Below are 16,751 nucleotides of genomic sequence, written 5' to 3'. Positions count from 1 at the left end.
GCCACATGCATATGTTGAATTGCCGCGTGTTGGGCCAATAGAACACAGAATGGCAATCTAGAAGCATTTGCATCTCCCTATACGGAGTACGGAGAACGGAGCAAGATATTTTACCTTGCAAATGAGCAAGGAGACCAACTCAAGGCAACAAGATTCAAAAAGCTGCCTGCAGTACTCCGTACCATTGCCACATGTCCCCATGAGAAAGACAAAGTACTGGCAAAGAAGATGCAAGGCATGTCCTTTTACCTTACATGTCTAAGAACCAGCCAGTTTGGAAATTTACGGAGTATAGAGTAGATGGGATCCATATCTAACGAGACCCTCTCTAGACTGGGAGCCATGCATACACCATCGAAGTAAAAGCAAGGATGGCGTGATTTATCATAACTAGGATAGAGGGAAAAGATCGGCAGATTTGGGAGGCTTGAAAGGTTCAGCTTCAAAGAGCTGGGGGATGCTTGCTTATTGTTTTTCCCTGTGGGTATACTCCATATTGCTCTCGCGTGCTTTGTGATATATCCGATAGCTTTGAGTTCGGGGCATCTGTCGCGAGAATTCCCTAGGGCTGACTTGAGTCTCCCGTCTCTATAGAATTCCGGGAACTGCTTGTCTGTGTATGTTGTATGTATTTGGCGCATGGTTGTTGTGATATTGCTCTCTTTCTAAGACTGTATACTGGAATGGTACAGAAGGTCTTGATATCAATTCCAGACCCAAAGGAGAATGACTGGAAATTAAAAGATGTATTCCGACCTACCAACGCATATCATGATAGACTGAACAGTCAACAACCCAAATGACATGCTGATCGCCGGCGCAAACAATGCAACAAAGTAATACATGCTCGCAATATATCCAAATTGCTGACAAGCTTATTCGCGCCACCACTGACCCAAAGCACCTCCGGAGCCCGCCATTTCAATAACCTCCTCGAAGCTGATTTCCACACGGAACATCTGTCCGTCAGCAGTGCCATTCCCACTGCCCACGGGAGTCACAAGTCCCCAGCTGAGCAGCTTTTCCCAGGACTCTCGGGCCACATCTCGGCCCCAGACACGGCCTGGTGTGGCAGCAGCTCCCGAGACCGAAGCAGATATCTTGGCGGAGGTCAGGAGCCGAACGTATTCTGCATACGCGGCAGGGAATGACAGTGAAAGTGGTGCCATGCTATGTGATTGAGACCCATCGTTTCCGGGGTCGAACAGGGCTGCTAGGCGTGTTGCGGCTACCAACAGAGCCAATGGCAATGAGGAGGGACTGGATGATGTGATAGATGTGGAGAAAGGGAGAGGTGCTGGGTCGGGGCAATCAAGGGACTGGGAAGCGAAATTTTTCGGGGTGGGGACTTCGGGTATGCTGGTGTCGGCGGTTGATACACTTTGTAGCAAGTCGCTGATCGGGAGAAGTGCGCTGTTGAAGAATTCCTTTGCTGATTTGGTTTGGTTGTAGATGCGCTTGAGGTGGAATTGAAACTCCTTGTCATTCCACAGATGCTATTTCAAGGGCGAGGTTCAGCAAAGGTTCAGTTGACTGGATGAAGGGAAACAGGGAAACATGAGTGATCTTACCTTCAAATATTCCTTCCATCCCTCTAGCAGCGTCTTCCATTTATTTGACTCTACTAGAGTGCGTTCGGACCCAAGTTCATTTGCAATATCAGCCATTTCGACGTCGCTGAGATCCAGGCTCCCTAGGCAAATATCTGAAAAGATCTCAAAGGATCGAGGTAGAGGAACGTAAGTATACCGATGACTAAACCGACTCTTGACACGCTTCTCGAGCATCTCAGTTACGTCGACCTTTGTCGTGAGCCCAATGACCGCGATGGGGGCTTTGCGGGCCTGGGCAATATCAAACAAATTATACAACAGTGTTTGTCGTGGGTGAGTAACAAATAGGTCGAACTCATCCAACAAGATCACGATGGATTTCGCAGCAGTTTTTGACCCTGAGTCTCCAGAAGCCCCGAAGAGTTCCTCTGGGTGCGATAATAAAGCCAAGAGCGTCGCCATCGTATCCGCATAAGAACTGACCTTGGCCGCATCTTCCTCGGTATGCATCTCACGGCCAAGTTGGCGCCACATTTCGCGCAAAGCAAGACGGTCATCTGTGTGCAGGAATCCATTGAGACGAACAACGTGGAAATCGTTGCTGTGTTCCTTTTTAAGAGACGAAATGATGGATTCCACAATCGCGGTCTTGCCGCATCCTCTGGATCCAAGAAGAAGCATGGAGTTACCCTCGCCGATGGAGACCGTCTGCTCAATGAGCTGATGAACCTTTTGGTATTCGGGTTCAAGCCCTCGCACTGGGACTTGTCGCTTCCCTGATAGCTTTTCGAGTAGGACAGTCGATAGAATGCGTATTTCCTCTTCAAGGCCCTCCTCCTGGCAGAGCGCTTGGAACTTTTCAGCATATTCTGGCAATGGTTCCGAAACATCGACAATCTCCGGCATCTCGGGCTGGTGATGAATATATTCCTGTAGTTGCATGGTAACGAGGTCGTCCAAGCCGTCCTGATACTCAGGCGAAGGCGACTTTTCTTTCGGCTCTGCGGCCACAGCTCTCTTGGATCTGGGTTTCGCAGTCGTTCTCGTAGTGGTCCTCGCGGTAGTCCTCGTGCTGGCTCTCGCGGTGGTTCTCTTCGATTTGTTCCTTGTGCTTGTACGAGGGGCGGGCTCCGGGGACGACTCATCGAGGTCCATTTCATCGTCATCGTCATCCTCCTCCTCCTCCTCCTCTTCTTCTTCAGAATCAGGCTCATTCTCGTCTTCTGCTGGAGATCGGGGCGGCTTTTGTGCGCTTCGGGTGGCACGCGCGCTTCGTGAAGGAGTGGTTGCTGGTTTTCTCCTCGATGATGGTGTCACGACCTCCTCCTCGTATCTTTTAGGTGTTTTGCGCTGCCGCCCACTTGATCGTGTCCCAACGCGTGGGGGAGTCTGTGCCACATCTTTCCCGTCGCTACCTTGGGCCGTCGTTTCAGTGTCTGGTTTGTCTTCCCCACGGAGAGATCGACGCCTTGATGCACTTTTTACCGGCGTGGGAGAAGTTCTGTTGTTGTTGGGAGATGACGGGACGGAGAATACATCTTGATTATCATTCTCCATCTCGATGTCTCCATCAGCATCCTCGGAGACCCTTCTTCTCTTCGTTGCTCGGATGTCCTTCATGGCTGTAGTTTGAAGATATGGAATCGCTAGTGCTGGGGAGTTTCCAATTCGATCAAAAGGGGCTTTGACGGGGCAAAAGTCAAACCGGGAATCCCTCGTGTTTATCCTGTCGAATATGTGTATGCGCCTATGTTAGTTAGAATCAGATTCAATCAATGCTGTTTATTGCCGACCAGCTTGAACCTAGGAGCTTGCCCCAATGCATTGACTTACAATTATGAGAAAATCAATGGCGCATCTGTCCTTTACTAAAGCTACCAAGCGCAGCCCGTCTGAATCAGATCCGAACAAAAGTCCTGGGTGATTGTTCAATTGCGTTCAAAAGGGTCGGCCGGACAACAAATTGGCCGATTTTCGCCTCAGGCCGAGACGCGTGACGCGAAGTCAGGTGCCTCACTTCCAAGTCTTCCCTTGGAGACTTGGAAAGTATTTTCTTGTTCTTGTTGTTGTTTTATCCTTGGCCATGTTCTTTCAGCTAATATTTCTTTTAGCTAACATGTGCTATCGGTAGTTCCTTGATATGATGGATTTGTAAAGTCGCCTTTTGTGACCTACAACTTGCTAAAATCAGAGGTTTCACTTAGATCTTGTACACAATTAAACGAAAATAAAATACAAGGTGAACATATGGCTAGATCTCATTCAGCATTGTATTTCTTTTAAGTATATCTGATCCGTTGAGGTACCGAATTCACCACAGCCGAGGTTCAATATCGGCGATCCCGAGCTATCGTGCTTAGCTACTTGAACTTCTAGTATAACACTTCTTCCCCCATACCCCATTTGATTTTTTGCAATTGCCATTCCTTTCAGATATCATGTCAGATAACGCAATAAGCGCCCCTTCTAGGGAATTGGACGAGTTCGAGCAGCTTGTCTACGAGTATACGGGACGAATGGGCATGGGGAGCGACGAAGTAAGTACCATGTGCAGCATGAAACATGATTGCACCTCACATCTACGCACCTCTACTACACATAAGTAAATTCCAGTACTTACCCTTATCCCAACTTCAAAGCACTGGGATGTCGATGCCCGCGGCTGTAACCTTCGCTTCGAATCCGCAACGCGCGGTCCTCCGGCTACAGTCTCGTTCCTCTTGACAATCACTCCTGCCCTGAGCAACTACATGGGTAACCTCCATGGAGGCTGCGCTGCTACTTTGATCGATGTTCTGTCGACCACTATCTTGTTGGGCGTCTCCGAGCCGGGCAGGTTCGCTCTTGGAGGTGTCAGTCGTAACCTCAAGGTGACCTATCTACGCCCTGTACCTACGGGGATGGAGGTGCGTCTCGTTTGTGAGGTTGTACATGTTGGCAAGCGGTTAGCATTGCTTCGGGCTGAGATTCAGAAGGCGGAGACTGGTGATGTTTGCGTGGTTGGTGAACATGAGAAGGCCAATACTGACCCGGAGGTGACGCAGAGGATTTGATTGGGCTTTGGGTGGATGCCGGGTTCTTGGAGGTAGCTACTTGGATATCAATTTGTATAGATTTCATTTACATCAATAGGATTGCCAAGTTCTAGCCATTGTACGAGCGAAGTACGAGTGAAGAGAGTGTAATCAATGGCTGTGGTGACCAGAAAGATTGTCCTGCGTTTGTGATGACAAGGAAAGGCGCACAAGAATAAGAGACCATCGTGAATGTCCAAGAGAAATATAATCAACGAATCTAAGCAGTACTAGATTATCCGATTGTCAAGGCGAATCAAGCCTTTTTACTCTGTGGCCAGTTGCTGATCTTCCCGTAGACCCTCAACCTTCAACTCCTCGCCAGTGGCACGACGGTACAGATCACGGACATCATCTGGGACATATGGTCAGTCAACGATTGATATATTTCCAGTCATGGAATAGCTTACCGGTCGTAGTCTCGAAGTGTGATGTGGAGTCATAGCTCTTAGAAATGAAGATGTTGGACTCCGAACCATCGTCGATGGGCTCGTAGAGGGGAATGGGAGGACCCATGAACTTCTCTTCAATCTTACCCAGACGCTCAAAGCCGGCCTCAAGCTCAAGATGGTGGTTGGCATCGTTCTCGGCGATGGTGGACACGATGGCGATGTAGTAGCCCTTGGGGCAGACGTTATGCGCGGACGAGACCATGGCAATGTAGATGTCTGAAGGGGTCAGTGCACCGTCAATAGATCGAGGCCATACAAGACTCACCATGCTTGCGTCCAACCTGGGACTGAGGGATAATCAGTTGCACAGAGTCGCTGCTGTCAGTCTTATCGATGGGGTGGTTTAGAATACAGATAGCCTTCAGCAGGTATCCGGTGACCTTGGACTTGCTCGGGAAGTAAGAAGGATCAGCAATGATCTTCTTGGTCTTGGTCTCAAACTTCATGGCCTCGGATTGGTCGTCGCGGTCCTTCATGGTCGCCTTGATGCCGGAGACCTTGCCGTTCTCGTAAAGCACCTCGTCAATGTCAGTGTTCAACATGTAGGTGCCGCCGTAGATGGCAGACAGACGAGCGAAGCCCTGGGGCAGTTCACCCAGGCCGTAGAGAGGGTAGATATAAGGCGATTTTCCGTAGCGTGCCATAGAATTGACGTACAGGCGAATGCGGTTAATGGTTTCGACGGCGGCGCCAGTCTTGTTGATATATTCGTCCGAGGGGTACAAAGCCATAGAGTGACCAACGAAATCGCGAGTGTTATCCTCAAGGCCAAACTTGTCGTAAACATCCTTCATCGTGCAGGTATGGATGTTCAATCCTGGTCTGCATTAGCTATCCGCTTTGAGGCATTGGCGAACTGAGGTTGCAAATGCTCACCCTGGTGACTGGCTGGATCATCCTCCTTGAAATCACCAACCCACTCGAGGAACTTCTTGGCTCGACGCTTTTCGAACAAGCCCATGAGCGATGAGCGGAGAGCCTCACCGGCATCTGAAGGCACCTTGGCCACGGTCGCCTTGGGACCCTTGCCTTGCTGGACATAACTGCCAGCAATCTGCTTGAACTCGAGATACCGAGTAACGTCCGTAGACACCAGAATATTTGTCAACTCTCCATTGGACATGAGCAGCTTGGGGACTAAGTCGATGTTCCAGTCGTTGACCCTCCCGTATTTCTTCCATGGCTCCTCGCCGGGGCGAACGTTGCCGTATTTCTTGAACAGCTGCAAAAGGTGTCAATATAATACGTCGAGAGATAATCGGGTGCACATACTGCTTCGATGTTGATGGACGCTGCTTCTCTGTGGCCATTGTGAGCTATTTTTGATCTTGGTGCCGTCATCGCGAGCTTCTCCGCCTGACTTACCCTCCATAGTGGTCGTTGCGATCGATGTGAAGGACCTTGTTGCCCTTCACGCTGAGGACGCTGTATTCGAGAACAATGAGAAAAATAGAAACATTTAGAATCGAAGCTCAGAAAGACCTACCCAGACAAAACACACTCGGTCAGGCCTGAAAGAATTGGGTCAGTGTTGACATTAGAGGGGGAAATGGCGGGGTTAGCTACCAGTGCCGAGCACCACAACATCGTACTCTGGGGCGATCTCATCCATAATGAAGAAGATACTAGAGGTAGTGAAGAATAGAAGGATTCAAAAAAGAATGAGAAAAAGAGAAAGTTGAACTGTCTCCCCGCGAAGCGGTAAGAAAGGGGAACTATTTGACGGATCCGCCACTAGTGAGTTACCTCACGATATTAATGATATGGGAGAATTTGGCTTCAATGAGCCCCTGAATATGTATATGAAATCTTTTTTTTTTCGTCTCAGGGGTAAATAGGATCATCCCATATTCTTAGGCATAGACATAAATGATAGGGAGTTTGTGTCGAATGAACCATCTCTCATATCCTATGTATACTTTCGACATGCGCACTACGGAGTACTAGAATCATCTTAAAAAAAGCTAATGTTACATACTAAATTGACCTCGAGAGACTCAGTTGAACGCTCCCTTTGTATCTGAATCCTCTTCTCATGCCTATTGCTCCTTGCCTTGGGCTACTCCATTGCTCTCCTGCTCGACCTCAACGTCATCGAGCCCGTAAAAGTTCTCAGGGCGGTATCCACGCTTGTACATTCGTGAGGCGTCCTCCCAAGCATACCAGCGTTCACGTAGAACGTGCTTGATGTTCTTCATGGTGCCTCGAATCTAACATAATCGAATGGGTCAGTCGTGTTCAAATGAGTTCAACCACCAATTGATGGTTGTCTTCGAAGTAACAAAGTAAAAATCTCCATGTTGCTTCCCACGATATATAGATGAACGAGGCGGTTTTTGTAGAGCCGGGGAAAAACTCACCACTCTGTCCCGTTCCTGAGATTCGTATTGACCGTAACCGGCCTGGATTCTCTCTCTCTCAAAATCCGATGTGACAATGCGGTTTCGTTCCCGGACACATACGTGCCACAGACCGTGGAGGTCTTCCCAACTCTTTTCGCGGAGTTCTTGGATAGTCCATGGACGACCTGAGTTGTTAACATCAGCATTGCCCATATAGCATTCATTCGGTAGATTGGAAACCAATCAAACTAACCATGAGCGTTGTCATAAGCTGGGGTAGGCAATGCTTCCCGGTTAGGGGGAAGAAGGCCCAGAGTCCATGGTTGGGGTTTGTCTCCCGTGGCTGCATATCTTCCGGCGACACAGGTTTGGGCAATGGCCATCTTGATACGGTGAATGGGGTTCTGGGACCGGTACGATTGATGGCCGATACGCCACGGTTTTTGCTCTTGTCGCGTCGAGGGTTGGCGCCGACGGAGGCAGTGGAAGAAAAGCTCGAAGACTGAATGGCTGACAGGGTCACGGAGGGGTGAAGTGATGGGGCGAGATAAGTGGGAGGCAATTCAGCCATAGCCAGCCCTCTCAGGCGGCTAACAATGCGTGGAACCTGCTGCATGATTGTGATGGCTTTCCCCAGGACGGTCGGGATCGGAGATTGATGGCCTTTTTCGCAAAGGCGGCAAGGCTGGTCACGTGCCATAGACCAAACCCAAGACTAGCTTGGATGTTGCCAGCCTCGGGTTCATCGGGTTCTACACGTTTTTTCCCAAGTCATGTTGTTTCTTTTATGTCAATCTTCAGTTCCAGAAGCAAACGACGACTGAAAAGTACACTCCTCAAAGATATCTTTGATCTTTACCTCTTTAGACGTTGCGGCGCGCTTAACTCTAGACTTGGCCTGTGCATTCTTTAGCACACGCGCGTCTAATCACCCAATCGACTTACTCACCCTGCTCGGCGGAGCAGTGCCGCATCAAGCGTGACCAAGAGGCCTTTGTGGATTGCTCTCCCCTCCACAGATTTACCTCCGGTTTATTACTCGGTCAATCCTGCTTTTCTGAATTTTGAAATATCCCGGGCTAACGGGAACTACCTTCTTCTTCGGAAGTATCGACTATGAATAGGCCAGGTTCGTCATTTTCCTTCAATGCCTTCGCAAACCCTTGTCTTTCTTATCGTCCCACCTACCTCCGCGGAACACTTGATATAGTCATACTTGGCTTCTCTGCTGCGTGATACTCTCCTTGATCGGGATAGTCGCCCAGCACTGCGAAAGCATCGGGGACCCCAATGGCAAGCCTTGGTTTAGATGTTCTACATTTGCGACCGAGGCATTTGCAAGTGCATGCTGGCACATTCCTGTCTTGTGGCGTTGACCTGATCAGCCCTTGATGCGACAATCGTGCTGACTTGTCACACCTGTGTCAGGATTTGGCCTGCAGCCGCTGAGAGATATCTCGGGGTTCCCCACGCACCATCAAGCACAAGCTCAAACTACATCATTAGCCTCTGCGCGATTGTCAGATGGGAGACTGGGTGCGATTGCCTCGAGACATATTTTCTGGACACAACATTATTTGCATGAAGGGATGCTAACATGAGAGTGTTGATAGGCGGCGGTGCGAATTGGAGCTTTAATCTACCTGTTAGTGGAACATCTGGCCTACCGGGCAATCAACAACGCACAATGGGGACCATGGGAAGTTTCGCGCAAAGTCTTGGAGGATCTCAATCTGCGGCGCCACTTGATCTCTCGTAAGTGCTCTCTTGCCATGGTTTGCAGTGGTCTCCTGTATCTCTCGGTCCTCCAATTTGTCTCCGAACTGACTAGGTCGGTGATTCTAGGGAGTTCCCTTCGCTATCAGGAGCATCACAGCAATCACAGTCACAAACTCCTGGTCAGCTAATGTGGGCCAACGCAAGTCAACGTGCTGCTCAGCAAACACCTGTCCAAAGACAACAGCTTCCCCCGACCTCGCAAACCCCCTCCCGTTCCTCCCAACCTCAGGGTCTTCCCACATCTCAACAATCTCAACCACCGCATGATGACATGTTTCCTTCTGGTACACAGTTTGCCAATCGACTTGACGACTTTAGAAATGGTGGCCAGGGTATTAGTAGCCAACTCGGTGCGGGTGGCCAACCTCAGACAGGCAATATTGAAGAGTTTCCCCCTTTGGGTCGCAATGCTGCTGCTGAGCTTCCTCTCGGTCGAACTGGTTCGTTGATGCAAGGTGCAGCTTTTGGGGGCTATGGAACTGGTTTGGGAACATCGCGGTCACCAGTCAGCCAAGTGCCCAATGGCATCTTGGGGCAAGAGAAAGAAGTATCACTCTACCATCATGCCCATTTTTAAAGCGGGACTAACTCCACAACAGGACTTGAACAATGGTGTACTTCCAGGGCAGCGTAACTTTAGCGATCCACAGCTACAGCAAAGGCAGCCAGAAAGTAGCGATGGACACGATGTCTCAAATGCACCTCAGAGCAGTGAGCAACCGCCCCTCGCACAGATGAGTGAACTTGACAGGTTCGGGTTGGCGGGTCTGCTGCGCATGATTCACAGCGAGAGTCCTGATGTTGCAAGTCTCGCCGTTGGTCAAGATCTGATGACACTAGGATTGGATCTGAACCAGGCAGAGTATGAGTTCTTTTGTTCCCATACTATTAACACATGCTAATCTGATTCTTCGCTCAGGCCTTTGCACACATCGTTTGCATCACCATTCGTGTCATCAATGTCAGCCGTCCCTTTGGAACAAGATTTCTCTTTACCGGGTTGTTATAATGTCGCCAATATTCAACCCCTTCAGTCTCGTATCCCTGGGTTCAGTGATGAGACACTCTTTTTCATCTTCTATAGCATGCCTCGGGATATCATGCAGGAGCTGGTGGCCGAGGAATTGATGGGCCGCAAATGGCGGTACCACAAGCTTGAACGGTGCTGGCTGACTCGTGATGAGACATATCCTGGACCGGTTGATGTGGAGCGTGGTGTAACGGAACGTGGCGTGTATCTTTTGTGGGATTCTTCGGCCTGGAAGAAGGTCCGAGTAAGTAACCTTCATCTCTCGTTAGGATTTGAGGGACTAGACGAGCTAACGTTGGCCGCAGCGTGAATTCATTCTTCGATATGAAGATTTGGACAATCGGTTGGATCCTAACCGAGGCCCTGCCCGTCCACCTGGTGTGGTGCATCACGCCTCATGATCTGAAGCTGATACGATGTAGGCGTGGGCATGCAGAATACAAGTAATCAACTATGGCGTTTGGTTTACTGGTCTGTGTTATATTGCTCCGGGATGGCCGATAGTACATGAACCTTCGGAAACAAGGCGCGTTGAATTCTTGGGTATTAAACGGGCTACGTGGGAAACCAGAATACGATCTTTGCAAATCAATGACCTGGATGATCTTGTCAGAATTCTGTAAAACGCTACAAACACTAAGGATTGCTATAGAGTCCTATATCCATACGACATCATCCGAATGCTCAGTGAACTATCCATCTAGCAGGACTTGCGTGCGGTGGACAGTATAGCCACCCATTCAGTATCGATGTGCCCAGATCCGTAATTGTCTTCCACGTACTTCTCTAGCGCTGGACGAACCTTCTGCTTGTTTTCCTCCCGTTGCTTTTCAGTCCAGAAGGAGTTCATTATCATGGGAAGCATCATCAAACTCATATCCGCGAAGACAGGGGATGTGAGAGTCATCTTTACTGTCGTTGAGCGGACCTCGATGTCCTGAAACCCAAGCTCCTCGAGCTGGGACTCAATCCAAGACTTCGAGTCCCATTTCCCGTCAGTCATGGCCGCCAAGATCTTTGTGGTCTCAGGAAAACACAAATTGCCTGGCATGCTTTGAATCGCTTTTCGGGCGAAGGGCATCCAGCCAGCTGTTTTCTTGTTAGTAAACTTGTCATCTAAGACAATCCTTCGGATACTCACGCTCGATCCAGGTTGAGAAAGCAATAGTACCACCGGGTTGCAGCATGCGGGCGGTTTCTAGTGTTCGTCTCCATTAGCATTAGATGAAATAGACAGGTAAGAAAAGATCCTTACCACTGAGGGCCCCAACAGAATCATGGAGTGCCATATAGGCTGTAGAAAGAGCATAGTAATTAGCCAAATTCAAATCAGATCGGGGTGCATCCAAAATCCAATTTACCGAAAGCAGTGAAGATGTGAGAGAATTGAGCACTAGCCAGCTCAGGCTTCTCCGCATCGACAATCTTTGTCTCCGTATTTGGCCAGCCCTCTTGTTGTGCACGGATCTTGGTATACTCGATCATCCCTGACGAGATGTCTCCAGTGGTCAATTTCCATGTCTTCTTGGCAATGTCATCAAGCTTGTCATTGAGGATGCTGGAGATAACACCAGTACCGCAGGCATTGTCAAAGATTACTAGGGGCTGATCAGGGTTGGCCTTGGACTCGGCAACCACCTTGCTCTGGTCAACCAGAATTTCAGCGAATGGACGGGTGATCATCTCCACGCATTTGAATGAATTAGCATAGGCTTCACTCTCGAAGAACTCCCTGAGGTGGGATTTTTCAGCCATGGTTGATAAAGTTGTGAGGTGGCTGGGTATGTGATTGAAGCTGTTCGATGAAGATGTCTTTTTAGAAGAGATCTCGAGTGATGTCACAAAGTTAGATCATGGATGGATGCTCGTACTGGGTCTAGACAGCCCTTTAAATAATTCAGAATTGCCCCGGGGCTTACAGGCTTACAAGGTTGCCACAGACTAGCCTTACACCAGATAGTCCTACAAAAGTTGCACGATATAGAAAGTGTCCGACAATGTCTCCGCGAGTGGATTTGAGTCAATTGTAAGAATGTACCTTGAAAGGGCATATGGTAAGCCGGCCCCATCTTACACCGTAGTTCGACGCTACCAATAACAATGATTGGTTGGAGATGGATATTGCGCAGTACTTGGGGTGTACTAATAACTCCCAGGGTCCTCTTACACCACATCGTGATCATTAGGTATGAGGGGATTAGCAAAAGAGAAGTACGCTGAGTGAAATTGGAAGTGACAAACCCCTGGCTGACATGTGTCATGAGGTTCAAAAATCAAAGCTCTCAAGCTTTCGATCAGCCAGTAAACGAATTCTATCAAATGAAGAGATCTTGTCTTCAGCCGGCGAGTGCCGTTTTTTACATACTTCGATGTCACGTGATAACAAAGCCCCCGCGCTGACATCAGCAAACGACGCCAGACCCAAATGGGCAAACCATCAACAGCCGGTGCGGCAAAACAATCAATTCCCTCCACCTCCCCCATCTGGCCGATCTATGCACTCTCCTAACGAGCAAAACGCCGTTTCGGAGTCGCAATTATGAGGATCACTGAAATTGTCATAGATGTAAGTCTCAACATTCTCCGATTGCTATTCACTGCGCTAACTAGCTTGTCAGGGCTTCAAATCGTACGCTGTGCGTACGGTGATCTCGGGATGGTATGCAATCCCCAGCCTGCAAGCATGAATAAAGCCATGGCTTTGTCCCAGAATCGGATGACCAAATTTACTAATCGCGCACTGTAGGGACGAAGCCTTCAACTCGATTACCGGCCTTAACGGCAGTGGTAAATCCAACATCCTCGATGCCATTTGTTTCGTGCTTGGTATCACCAACATGACCACAGTGCGCGCGCAAAACCTTCAAGATCTCATTTACAAGCGCGGCCAAGCTGGTGTCACGAAAGCCAGTGTTACAATCGTTTTCGACAACCGGGATACCGCGAAGTCGCCGATTGGATTCGAGGAATATGCGAATATCTCCGTGACTCGACAGATTGTGCTAGGCGGTACGAGCAAATATTTGATCAACGGACACCGTGCGCAACAGCAGACTGTTCAGAACTTGTTCCAAAGTGTCCAGCTGAATATCAACAACCCCAACTTCCTCATTATGCAGGGTCGCATTACCAAAGTCCTGAACATGAAATCTGTCGAAATCTTGTCGATGATCGAGGAAGCAGCTGGCACACGAATGTTCGAGGATCGAAGAGAAAAGGCAAACAGGACAATGGGAAAGAAAGAGCTGAAGCTGCGCGAGATCGAAGAACTGCTGAAGGAAGAGATTGAGCCTAAGCTCGAGAAGCTCCGATCCGAGAAACGAGCCTTCCTCGACTTCCAGCAGACGCAGAACGACCTCGAGCGCTTGACCCGACTTGTTGTTGCCCATGACTATGTTCGTGGCGGCGAGCGGTTGAGAATTGCAGGCGAAGAGTGCGAAAACAAACGTAACAAAGTGCAAGCACTTGAAGATAACGCAAACAAACTGAAAAATGAAATTGCCCATCTAGAGGAGGACGTGAAACGAGTACGCGCAGCTCGCGACAAGGAACTCCGAAAAGGCGGCAAATTCCAGGGGCTTGAGGATGAGGTCAAGAACTACTCGCACGAGCTAGTTCGACTGACCACGGTCTTTGATTTGAAAAAGGCAAGCATGGACGAAGAGAAAGAGAAACGACAGACTATCCAAAATAATGTCACTGATCTCGAAAAAGTCTTGAAGGAGAAGCGCAAGATCTATGAGAAGCTACAGGCCCAGTATGATACCGCTAAGGCTGAGTTGGACGCACAAAATTTGGAAGTGGAGCAAAAGGAGGAACTGCTCCAGACATTGCAGACCGGTGTCGCCTCAAAGGAGGGCCAAGAGAGTGGTTACCAGGGTCAACTGCAAGATGCCCGTAATCGCGCAAGCAATGCCGCCACAGAACAAGAGCAAGCCAAGCTCAAAATCAATCACCTTGAGAAGCGAATCAAGGAGGAAGAGCCTCGCGCAAGGAAGGCAAAAGAGCAAAACTTGGGGCTTTTGCGCGATCTTGAAGGGTTGAAGTCGCAAGCCAACAAGCTGGAGTCCGAGCTGACTCGACTTGGATTTGAGCCTGGCAAGGAGGAACAAATGTATCAGGAGCAAACTGAGCTTCAACGGGATATTCGCGACCTCCGCCAGCGGGCCGATGGGCTCAAGCGACAGGCAGCGAACATCGATTTCAACTACGCAGATCCTCATCCCAACTTTGACCGGTCCAAGGTCAAGGGTTTGGTTGCTCAGCTCTTCACCCTCAACAAGGATCAGGTCCCAGCTGCGACTGCCCTAGAAATCTGCGCCGGTGGTCGTCTTTACAATGTGGTCGTGGACAGCGCAGAGACCGGCACCCAGCTGCTTCAGAAAGGCAAGCTGCGCAAGCGCGTGACTATCATTCCCCTCAATAAAATTTCTGCATTCAGGGCCTCCGCCGAAAAGATCGGAGCTGCACAAAACCTTGCCCCTGGGAAGGTTGATCTCGCTCTATCCTTGGTTGGATACGACGAGGAAGTTCTAGCAGCAATGAATTATGTCTTTGGCAATACCCTCATCTGCCAGGACGCCGACACAGCTAAGAGGGTAACATTTGATCCGTCAGTTCGGATGAAGAGTGTCACGCTGGAGGGCGATGTGTATGATCCGTCTGGCACGCTTTCCGGTGGAAGCTCCCCCAATTCGAGCGGTGTTCTCGTTACTTTGCAAAAGCTCAATGAAATTACCAAGGAGTTGCGGAGCAAAGAGCGACAGCTCGCGACTTTGGAAGATCACATGAAGAGGGAAAAAAGAAGCTCGATTCCGTTCGCTCCATCAAACAAAATTTGGATCTCAAGACCCATGAGATCAAGCTTACCGAGGAGCAAATCAACAGCAACTCTTCGTCTTCGGTATGTGTCTCTCCTCATCCGTTTCCCGCAATTTGCAACTAACTCAAAGTAGATCATTCAAGCTGTCGAAGAGATGAGAGCAAATATCGAACAGCTTAAGAAAGACATTGCCGACGCTAAGTCTCGCCAGGCGGACGCATCCAAGGATATCAAGCGAATCGAGAAAGATATGAGTGAATTCAGCAACAACAAAGATAGCAAGTTGGAAGAGCTGCAGACTACGCTCGATAAACTCAAAAAGAGCCTTTCCAAGAATTCTAGCTCAGTCAAAGAGCTGCAGAAGGAATTGCAAACTTCCAGACTAGACTCTGAGCAAGTTGGAAGCGACTTATCCGCGGCCGAGGAGCAATTGGTTGAGTCGGACAACACCCTCAGTTCCCAAGTAGAAGAGATTGAAACACAAAAACGGGAGCAAGCTCGGCTGAAGGTATGTGATGCTCTCGCAACACTACTCAATAACAATTCGACTAACAAGTATAGGATGCCCATGATATCGCACAGGCACACCTTGATGATGAGAGGGCCAAACTGACCGGCTTTGACGAGGAATTGCGAGAATTAGAACAAGCCATGAAGAGCAAATCCTCTCAGATCACCGAGGATGGACTAGAGGCGCAGAAGCTTGGCCATCAGCTCGAAAAGCTCCAGAAGGATCAACATACTGCTAGCCAGGCCGTGGCTCACATGGAACAGGAACACGAGTGGATTGCAGACGAGAAAGAGAACTTCGGACGTGTCAACACCCCCTACAATTTCCAGAACCAGAACATTGCCGAGTGCAAATCTACCCTACGCAACTTGACAGAGCGATCCCAAGGCATGAAAAAGAAAATCAACCCGAAGGTCATGAACATGATTGACAGCGTGGAGAAGAAGGAGGCTGCTCTTAAGAACATGATGAAGACAGTCATCCGTGACAAGAGAAAGATCGAAGAGACCATCATGAACCTGAACGAATACAAGAAGGAAGCCCTCCACAAGACGTGGGTCAAGGTCAATGGCGACTTCGGACAGATCTTCAACGAGCTCCTACCGGGCAGTTTTGCCAAGCTGGACCCTCCCGAGGGCAAAGACATCACAGATGGTCTCGAAGTGAAGGTGTCCCTGGGCAAGGTCTGGAAGCAGAGTCTGACCGAACTGAGTGGTGGCCAACGTTCACTCATTGCTCTCTCGTTGATCATGGCGCTCTTGCAATTCAAGCCTGCCCCAATGTACATTTTGGACGAGGTGGATGCCGCGCTAGATCTGTCACACACGCAAAACATCGGTCGACTGATCAAGACCCGTTTCAAGGGGTCTCAGTTCATCGTTGTCTCGTTGAAGGATGGTATGTTCCAAAACGCCAACCGCATCTTCCGCACACGGTTCAGCGAGGGTACCAGTATTGTTCAAGCCTTGACTGCCGCGGATTTGAAATAAGTATGCACATGAACTTTATTGTCTATAGTTTCTTTCTTGGTGTGTTGGTCCGGTTGGGTACGAGATTATTATGTCTGGCCTTGGTGTTTGGTTGTTTTTGGACGGGAATGGATCTCTGTTTTACGAATTATGCATGGTAAAGTCTATTTCCATTTCAATTGGGTACTGCCCTCCACTCTATTGGGTTTGATGCTACATA

General features: G+C 49.2%; 7 protein-coding genes across 7 annotated transcripts; 3 read left to right on the top strand and 4 right to left on the bottom strand.

Annotated features, from left to right (window-relative positions):
* Positions 1-875: 875 nt before the first annotated feature.
* N7500_010179 (origin recognition complex subunit 4) lies at positions 876-3,173 on the bottom strand (the record flags this gene model as incomplete). Its single annotated transcript, XM_056681317.1, has 2 exons — positions 876-1,496; positions 1,572-3,173. 2 exons carry the CDS (start codon positions 3,171-3,173, stop codon positions 876-878), a joined length of 2,223 nt encoding a protein of 740 aa, XP_056528699.1.
* Positions 3,174-3,991: 818 nt separating this feature from the next.
* On the top strand, positions 3,992-4,606 carry N7500_010178 (PaaI family thioesterase; the record flags this gene model as incomplete). The annotated part of the gene is made up of 2 exons (XM_056681316.1): positions 3,992-4,090; positions 4,193-4,606. The coding sequence occupies 2 exons, from the start codon at positions 3,992-3,994 to the stop codon at positions 4,604-4,606; spliced, it is 513 nt and encodes a 170-aa protein (XP_056528698.1).
* Positions 4,607-4,893: 287 nt separating this feature from the next.
* N7500_010177 (secretory pathway gdp dissociation inhibitor) lies at positions 4,894-6,691 on the bottom strand (the record flags this gene model as incomplete). Its single annotated transcript, XM_056681315.1, has 8 exons — positions 4,894-4,982; positions 5,038-5,295; positions 5,345-5,896; positions 5,956-6,301; positions 6,352-6,379; positions 6,445-6,504; positions 6,566-6,590; positions 6,646-6,691. The coding sequence occupies 8 exons, from the start codon at positions 6,689-6,691 to the stop codon at positions 4,894-4,896; spliced, it is 1,404 nt and encodes a 467-aa protein (XP_056528697.1).
* A 427-nt stretch (positions 6,692-7,118) lies between these two features.
* mrpl4 (mitochondrial 54S ribosomal protein uL29m) lies at positions 7,119-8,037 on the bottom strand (the record flags this gene model as incomplete). Its single annotated transcript, XM_056681314.1, has 3 exons — positions 7,119-7,289; positions 7,440-7,606; positions 7,671-8,037. The coding sequence occupies 3 exons, from the start codon at positions 8,035-8,037 to the stop codon at positions 7,119-7,121; spliced, it is 705 nt and encodes a 234-aa protein (XP_056528696.1).
* An 814-nt stretch (positions 8,038-8,851) lies between these two features.
* Positions 8,852-10,631, top strand: N7500_010175 (NOT2/NOT3/NOT5 family protein; the record flags this gene model as incomplete). The annotated part of the gene is made up of 6 exons (XM_056681313.1): positions 8,852-8,957; positions 9,035-9,176; positions 9,267-9,747; positions 9,800-10,062; positions 10,120-10,474; positions 10,536-10,631. Coding segments are annotated over 6 exons (1,443 nt in total), but the record flags the coding sequence as incomplete, so codon positions are not given.
* Positions 10,632-10,930: 299 nt separating this feature from the next.
* Positions 10,931-11,985, bottom strand: gtmA (gliotoxin thiomethyltransferase; the record flags this gene model as incomplete). The annotated part of the gene is made up of 4 exons (XM_056681312.1): positions 10,931-11,319; positions 11,372-11,428; positions 11,486-11,524; positions 11,592-11,985. The coding sequence occupies 4 exons, from the start codon at positions 11,983-11,985 to the stop codon at positions 10,931-10,933; spliced, it is 879 nt and encodes a 292-aa protein (XP_056528694.1).
* A 784-nt stretch (positions 11,986-12,769) lies between these two features.
* N7500_010173 (condensin subunit SMC2) lies at positions 12,770-16,552 on the top strand (the record flags this gene model as incomplete). The annotated part of the gene is made up of 6 exons (XM_056681311.1): positions 12,770-12,796; positions 12,849-12,889; positions 12,977-14,931; positions 14,973-15,133; positions 15,186-15,560; positions 15,614-16,552. 6 exons carry the CDS (start codon positions 12,770-12,772, stop codon positions 16,550-16,552), a joined length of 3,498 nt encoding a protein of 1,165 aa, XP_056528693.1.
* Between the last annotated feature and the right edge of the window lie 199 nt (positions 16,553-16,751).

This window comes from Penicillium coprophilum (assembly GCF_028826855.1).
Source record: "Penicillium coprophilum strain IBT 35676 chromosome Unknown utg000006l_segment0_segment0, whole genome shotgun sequence".
In the NCBI taxonomy this organism is placed as follows: Eukaryota; Fungi; Ascomycota; class Eurotiomycetes; order Eurotiales; family Aspergillaceae; genus Penicillium; species Penicillium coprophilum.
The sequence above is the reverse complement of the archived record's forward strand: the minus strand, read 5'-3'. Positions and strand labels throughout refer to the sequence as shown.